General features: G+C 52.4%; 1 protein-coding gene across 1 annotated transcript in view; it reads right to left on the bottom strand.

Moving 5' to 3' along the window:
* Window positions 1-7,857, bottom strand: part of LOC103904586 (solute carrier family 22 member 4-like) — a 26,651-nt gene extending 18,794 nt beyond the window's left edge. Inside the window, 2 exon segments of the mRNA XM_009286080.2 lie at window positions 1,189-1,312; window positions 7,821-7,857. Of these exon segments, the coding sequence (XP_009284355.1) occupies window positions 1,189-1,312; window positions 7,821-7,857 (161 nt within the window).
* Between the last annotated feature and the right edge of the window lie 473 nt (window positions 7,858-8,330).

Below are 8,330 nucleotides of genomic sequence, written 5' to 3'. Positions count from 1 at the left end.
GAGCGAGCGGCTGCGTGGTGCTTAGTTGTTGACTGAGATTAAACCACGACAGCCGGCTGCCTGCAGCAGCCCTTGACTTAGGAAAGGTTTCTGCAGCAGCACAGGGGAGATGGCTCAGGTACAGGTACAGAACATAGCCCTTTATCGACAAACCATTAAAAAAAAAAAGAAATTCAACTAGTAGCTCACGCTAGAAGGTGACCAGGCTGTCGGGCAGGCTGACTGGCTGCGCTGCCGCCAGGCACGCACACATTCTCAGATGCTCCCAGTGGGCACATGGCACCAGTGAGATTTAGTGATTATCTCGTCTCTCTTTCAAACAGTAACACCGTTGGACTGCTGCACCGGGGGCAGGAATTGGGAGATTAAATTCGGATCACATGGAATTTAATGCTGGAGGCTTTAGGATTAAGACTCCCATCGAGTTTTGAAACCCCTCTGCTAAACACCCAGAGGAGCGCTGAAACTCTTACGAATTCCTCACTAACACGCAGCAATCAAAGTGGTATTTGAGACCCTGCCGTAATGATATGGAAAAAAAAGCTAAGGGATGTATAGAGGGAAGCAGAGACTCACAGAAGGAACATATATTCTGCATTTGACATTTGTAAGGCCAGAACTTCAATACTGCTGAAATAATTGTCAAGTGCCTGTAATGTTTTCTTGATATTTTGCATCTACTCAGTCAGATGGTATGACATGATTGCTATCCATTTACAGGTTATCTTTTTTTCTTCCTCTTGGATATGCTTACTTTATTTCCAGCAAACCACCTCTTCTATGCAGAGCTTCCATTCAAAGGACAAATTTCTATCCTGCAGCTCTAAGAATGGACTGTCAGTTAATGTGTGACAAAGAACAACATCTTTGAAACTACTAAAAAGGCCGGATAAAGAAACAAACGTGGTCGTGAAGTGAAAACCACCACATCAATCTGCAAAGCAGCCACATGGGCTCCTTGCAGAGATCAGCTCCTGGTCTCCTAAAGCGCCCAAGAGGCAATAATCCTGCGCCTGGGATAGATCAAGGTTGGGATTTTTGAAGGAGCCAGGCCAGTTACCTAATTTTGATCAAAACTCAGAGAACTGGACATTTAACTCCCTTATGCCTCTTAAGAACAAACGCACCAGCCGTGGCACCAGGTCTGCCCTGCTCTGCCCACGGGTGGAGCGGGAGCAGCGGCGTTACCTGTCCGAGAGCTGCCCCGAGATGAAGGAGCCGATGAGGACCCCCACGAAGAAGAGGGAGGTGGTCAGCGGGGCTTTCCAGTCGTCCTCGCACACCAGGTTCCACTGCAAGAGAAGGGCCCGCGCTCAGACACAATGCCGTATCGAGCCTCATCCAGGCACAGGGGTTATTGGCTGGAGACACACACTTTCCATGTCATTTAATCTAGTTTTCCCCACACCCGCATTTCCACCCATTGCTGGCACCAGCACTGTTTTCACAGTGAAGGTCGCTGCCAGAACACCCTGCTTAAAGCACAAAAAAAAAGGGAAAAGCGGTTGCCTCCCCAGGCAAGCCCCATCAGGCCGAAACACCGGCAGCCGTCTGACGGGACCCCATCACCTCTGAAGTAGGTGAGTGACCAGCAATGCCAAACCTTATGGGCAGTCGGTGTGTGCAGCCCGGGGGCTGCCCTGGCCCTGTTTCCAGCAAAATCTCCCCACCACGCGCCCGTCAGGCCCCCTGACACCCAGGACCTGGCTCCCCACGGCCCGAGATGCTCCCCACCAGAAAAGCAGAGCGATGGAGATGGGTGGGAGACTGCCCCATCCCTGGCTAGGGATGGTTTCCAGTTTACATGACCTCTGCCAGGACAAAAACTGCTGCATTTCTTTAATTTCTGGGTTCAACAAGACATATGCAAGAAGACGCACAGAATAAAATCTCTTTTCCCACGCTGACGTGTTTCCAAATTCCTCTCCATCCCCACAACCTGCAGGGCTGACTCACTGCCCATCACTCAGCCTCGCGACTGGACCCAGCTGGGGCTGGAGGCTTAGGACAGGAGCCAGTGTGGAAACTTCCACCTAAAGCTACTCGTAACCCCAGACAAGGTTTAAAAAAAAATATAAACAGCATCATGAGTCTCAGTCCACCAAAGTTACAGCTGAGTGTGCTTCTGCCATGGCTTGCTCCCTTCCCGGTGACTAATCTCCCGGTTAAGAGATGCCTGCCAGCAGCGCTTATGGATAGACTTCAAACATGTCAGTCTCAGATTAGATAATTCTACCACAAAGGTAAGCTAATTAGATCACAGATCAAAGTATAGTGTAATTTTAATAATTAGCCATGCTATCAGAGAGCGGGGACATCGCCCGCACCAGCGCTCACCCTGTGCTCAGGGAACGAAGGGGCTGAGCCATCTCAGCAAGTGGTGGCCGAGCCCAGGCAAAGGCAGAGGTGCTGGAGCAGAAACCTCCCCTCTGGGCTGGCTCAGGCTCCTCAGCTCAGCTGCAGGCAAGAAAAAGGAGCAACTCTTGCATTACAAAGAGACCCAGATGCCATCTGACAGCACTGCGAGTCCTGCCAAAACCAAACCAAACAGCCGATGGGTCGGCAGCCAGGCTTCACTTCTGCTGCTGCTGCAGAAGAGCAAGCAGAAGTAAGCCCCAAAGCAAGGGGGGATTCGATGTGGTTCAATGCAGTTTGCTCTGGACTATAATTTAGGAAAGAGATGCAATCAATGCCTGTTTTCAGGCAGAATGAAGGTACGCTGCCAGCGGGGGGGAGCTGGGTACCTCTGCCCCTCCGCCCAGCTTGCAAAGTAACACCAGCTACGGGACAAAAAGAGATGAACTGAGCTTCAAAACACAGCCCGTGCCTCTTCCTGAGAAACACAAGAGTCTTTAACATGGGACCATAGAGATTTGAGGATTGAAACGTGCCTCCAATACTTAAATCTGATGAATAACAAAAAGAAGCCTACGGCAGTCATTTCTATAAGATATTTTCTCATCCCTGCTGGGAAGGGAGAGGTGGTGAGGCGTGGGCTGGCCTGGGCATGCACCTGAGTTTATCTTCGCTGTATTTGATAAGGTGGATGGGAGCGCGCGGGTCAGCAGGGCTCTGATACGTTCAGTGATGCTAGTCGTAAAAAACATATGCAGGGATCTGTTTCACGTGTCAAAGAAAACTGAGATTTCTGCAAAGAAGCTTGGTGGAAATCAAGCCCCCTATTTAAAACAAAGAAAAATTCAGTTTCACGAAACACAGCATTAAAAGCAAGAGTTTCTTTACACAGTGCAAGCAGGGAAGAAGGAAAGGCGGCAGAGGGGCAGCTTCTGCAAGCTGTGGGAGCTGCGGCAGCTCCGCGCCAGCCGGGCTCACCCAGTTCCCACACTACGGAGATGTTTTGCCACGTCCTCCCACATCTCCCTCTCCCTGCTCTGGGAAAGCTGGTGACTAACGAGGTGGTAGAATTTGCAGCCGATACAGACTATTATTAATTATCTGGGTGCTGAGCACCCCACTCTGGGGCCGCCAGCGCAGCGCCTGCTCCCGGACCTTCAGACTTCAGTCGCTCAAGGTTAAGGGTCAGCATTTTTAAAATGTTTCCACCATGCCAAAGGCACTTTGGCTGCAAAATAAACCCAGCTAAATAGTAACTTGCCCATGAAACTGAGTTGCTTTCTGTGTTTCCTTGGTGCCAAATGCCTCCTACCCAGCTGCTCACTCTACCTTTTCCCCATGACATACTGCACAGACAGCAAAAATTCACTGTACAGGGTTGAGCCTTTAAAATTTGCGGGATGTGGTAAACAGCACGCAGCAGCCAGCTGGCCGGACAAGGGTTGCTGTCTGCAGGAACTCTCTGTATTTGACCAGAAAACACATAAACACATCAAATCCATCCGGCTCTGAGTATACCTGAAGCTGTTGAGCGAAAAAAACACGCCACCTATTTTAGATCCAATACCACACACAGCACACGGGACCTGGGCGATGATTTATACAGCCCTACTCTATAGGTACACCTCGTCTTCTACCAAAACGCCAGCCTCCCCTCCCCAAAGGCGCTCGCTCTGATGGAGGCTCAAGCCCTAGTGCTGCACAGCGATCAAGCATGAGTCGACATGGTAAGATTTCACTCGTGCTTGAATTTATAGGGCTTTAAGGTATTCATTGCATGCTGACTCCTCGCAAGTGGTACTTGGGAAAAAATGAAATTTAACTTATTTGACCTCTTCCTCAGAGGCTGCATCCATCCCAGCTGGCGCTGAGCACACCATGGGCACAGGAGCTACAGCCCAGCCACAGCTAAACTACCTACAGCTACAACTTCCAAACTGTCTATACTGGAATAATTATTCATTAACCAGAAAATAAGTAATTCTGTAATGTCTCTGACTAAGCATACTGGAGAGCAAAGTTCATGTAAGCTTCCAAGCAAGTGCTTTGAACGCTAGGAGTAAGAACTGCTCAAGAAGAACACTGTTAAGTCACTTTATTATCATCAAATCCCTCCAACCCTTTCCCACAAGCTCCCAGCTACCGGCTCCGGGAAGAGCCAATTCTGCCGGGCGCTGCCGGCGGGAACACTATGGGTGGAGAAGCTTTCTGAAAAACTGAACTGCTGGAGAAGGTGCCCTGGCTGCCTGAAGTGACCCTGCCACCTGAGTTCTCAATCAGAAATCACTAATTAACCATCCTGAGTATAAGCCCATTCACACCAGAGAAGAAAACACTAGTGGAGCCTCGTGTAAATGGCCGGGGCTGCAAACCAGGGAAAATCTGACCTTGTTTTTAAGAGTAAATCTAAAGACAAACAGCTCAAGAGTTATTAAAAAGTCTTCACCAGTTGCCCTGACTACAGCAGCAGGGTGAGCTGCACCCTCCGTGCTGCACCCCGGGCACCAAGTCCAGCAATGAGACCAGCTCTGCTCAGTGCACGAGCGACGAGCACAGATACCTCCATGCCCAAGCGCAGGGCGGGCTACAAGGTGGGTAGGGCTGCTCACCGCTGCTGGAAAAAGCCGTAAGGGAACAGAAGAATCCTTCAGACGCCTTCAAACCACAACAGTTCATATCCAGCTTCTCACCTCTGCCAGTCCCAAAAGCTCCTGGTTTCTGCCTTCACTGAGAAGTCAGCGCCAGGGCTGGGACAAGGGGGCTGAACAGGGTAACACAGGCGAGAGGCGAGCAGCCCCAGCAAAGCCTTCGGCACTTGCTCTGCCCTTCGCAGGGATCTACATGGGGTACGTGCCATGCCCTGGTAGTGGCGAGCAGCCCAGCGAGTGTGTCCCCGGGGAGCGGTGCTGGAAGACAACCTGGCTCAAGGGAATTAACTGGATGCTAACGCCTTGCTCCGCAGCGCAAAACTGGTGCTTGTGCTTGAACCTCTAATTACGGTCAGATCTCAGCACCGTTATCTGGAATTAAAGCAAAAGTAGGTTAAGTTCCAGATAAAAAACCCCCAACGTAACAAAAATACATATGTTAACGTTTAAACTAATTTCAAAGCACAGATGGTAGAAAGCAGGATGGGGTGGTGAGAGAAAAGCAGCCCCGCTTTGGGGCCAGGACCTGCTAGATTGGCTCAAGCCCTCTTGTGCAAGCACGAGTGGCACCGACCCGGCCACCTGGATAGGTGGAAAACAGGGATTTTATGTTGGGACAACTCGAGGAGCTGCAGCAGATGGGGAGCTGCTCTGGAGACAGGGGGAGGTGGCTGGGCCAAGGGGCTCCTGCACCCCGGGTGCCTGCCAAGGCGCCTGGCTGAGCCCCACGAAGCAAAAGGAAACCCTGCAGCCTCCTCGTCTCGGCCACAGGATCTCACCTAACCCCACACTGAGCCCACATTTCCACTTGCTCATCATTACATTTACAGACTCATTCTTATCACCCTGCCCCAACGATCGCCCTTTTCACCTGTGCTGTGGACACATTCACTTTTCTGCCATCATCTCCATTTTAAGACCAAGCAGATGACTGAGTTTGGGATCCTCTGTTCCCAGGGTTTAGCACGTCCCCGCAGACCAGGTAACACTGGTGCTGAGCTAGCATCTCCCAGCCTGTTCCTTTCAAGCAGCAATAATAACAGGACTTGATGCAACTGCATGAATCAAAGACAACCTCCAGAACTTAATCCTGTACTATCAAGTTTTGTTCCTCACTTGAGTTCTTGAACTGAAGAGGTTTTTTGCCTCTGATGGCATTTTTCCTGATGGCATGTCCTGGCTTGTCTTTTCTAATAAGGAGAAAAATGTTGGGTACAAAAATGATCATCTCAAGTCTAACTGAGCTGCTTCTTTTCAGGGTTTCATCAGCGCCTGTTTTCCTTGTTTTAAAACCAAAATCTGTATTTTTCCCAAACGTCCATGACAATTTCAAAACAAAACAAGTATCCTTCTCTTCCATCTGGTTTACAGATGGGAACCTGGTAGTTGCTTTCCATCTCTGAATGTGTTATTGCCTCTCTGGCGTGCCCCGGGCCCCGTGGCAAATCCCACTACTGCGTCCCATCCAAATCTGGCACCAAAGGCTCTTGTTTGGCATCTGCCAACACAAGTTATTTGCTGCTCATTAAGAAGGAATAGCATTTCTCCCCCTTTTGCTTCATTTACTATCTCCCTCAGAGCAACTGCTAACTCCTAATCACAGATTACAAGTTCATGGCTGCCCCGGGATAATCCGGCCTCCTTCTGGCAGCGAGTGCCGCCGCACTGTCTATGCCGCGGGGGCGGCTCACAGATTACAAGTTCATGGCTGCCCCGGGATAATCCGGCCTCCTTCTGGCAGCGAGTGCCACCGCACTGTCTGTGCCGGCGGTGGCTACCAGGCATCCGCCGTGCGGCCATGCCAGCCCACGGATTATGGCCGAGCATGTCTGCATGCGGCGCGTAGGCTGCAGCCGGGCTGCCACTACAGCTCACCCACGGCCAGGAGCGCGGCAAGCTTCCCAAGCACCCCCTGCCTTGATTTGGTGTTGTGAGGGGTCCCTGGCAACTGAACGCGACTGCCAGCACAAATGGCAAGAGACACGCACACATGGGCGTCACGTGTGCCGATGGCTTCGCTTCGGGCACGCAAGAGGTGGCTGGAGTCCCCTGCCTGCGTCCTGCCCTCCCCTAGCCTGGAGCCATTCCCCGCTCGCCTCCCTCCTCACATGCTTCAGTGCAGCTGAGCCCACGTCTGCACACCCCTGGCACAGACCCTGACCGTGCCCCCATGTCCCCGGGGCACAGACCCGCAGCCATGCGCTTCTGGGTCAGGACCTTTCCTGGCTGTGCCCCCATGCAACATTCTTTGGTGGCAGATGTTGCTGCTGAGTCACAGGGACTCAAGACGAGGGCCAGACACCCGCTCCCTGCCGTGCTGTGCACCCCGAGCGTGAGCCATCGCTGCGTGAGCGGGGCATCCCTCGGCTACCTGGGGCATGCTGCTCGGCCAGACGACTGCGGTGCCCACCAGCTGCCAAACCCAAACACTGGCTGGTGTGAGGACGAGCCCATTATTCCTTTACCCTGCTAACACAACACAAAAGAGCAGCAGCAACCCTGCAGCTTTACGGGAATCGTGTTTTCCTTCTCCACCAGAACTCCATGCTCCCCGCCAGCGTGGGCAGACAGACAGTGTGTCCCTGCCGCGGCATAGCAGCACAGCCAGAAAACCCAAACAAGTGCTTACATGACCCATCACCGTCGATGTTCCCACAAGACATCCTGTACAAACGATGCCATTGTACAGTCTTAAAAACTGAGCCGACAGCTTGGCTGCAGCCTGGGGGCCAGGCTCACGCAGGAGCCTGCCGCAGCAAGCCGGGCGCACTGCAGACCGCAAGCAGCTTCCACGGCACCTGTCTCACACCAACTCACCTAACCCAGCGCCGATGGCCACCAAAACCACCGGCATGGCTGGCAGCGCTGGCAGAGGGTGCTGGGGCCAGCAAGGGCCCACTGCTGCTCTAGACCCAGCCAGGCTGTTTGTGTGTTTACTGGAAAGTGTCGACATCCCCATCCAAAGCGACACTGGGAACGAGCGATTCCATCAGATGGAAAGTTTACTGGGACGGTCAGCATGCCGGCAGAAGGAAACGATCAGGCTCCTATTTTCAGCCTTTGCCTCCCCCTCCACAGAAAAACCCTCTCCAAACAAAACAAGCTGAAGTTTCAATGGAAAACACAGCCGAGATAATAAGGACAGGCGGCTCCTCCCGGGGCCGTTCACCCCACGTATCCCTCCCTCTCCCCGTAGCATCGCGTCCACCCGGACCCTTTCCCACAGGCACTCGACCCGCTGGTTGCTGCTCCCTGTTCACACACACACACACACACACACACAAGGCAGAACGACCCCCCCAAAGCCCTGGCACAGCCCGGCCGGGC

The sequence above is a fragment of the Aptenodytes forsteri genome, unplaced genomic scaffold, assembly GCF_000699145.1.
Source record: "Aptenodytes forsteri isolate BGI_AS27 unplaced genomic scaffold, ASM69914v1 Scaffold54, whole genome shotgun sequence".
In the NCBI taxonomy this organism is placed as follows: domain Eukaryota; kingdom Metazoa; phylum Chordata; class Aves; order Sphenisciformes; family Spheniscidae; genus Aptenodytes; species Aptenodytes forsteri.
Note: the sequence above shows the minus strand (reverse complement) of the source record. Positions and strands in the feature narration are given on the sequence as shown.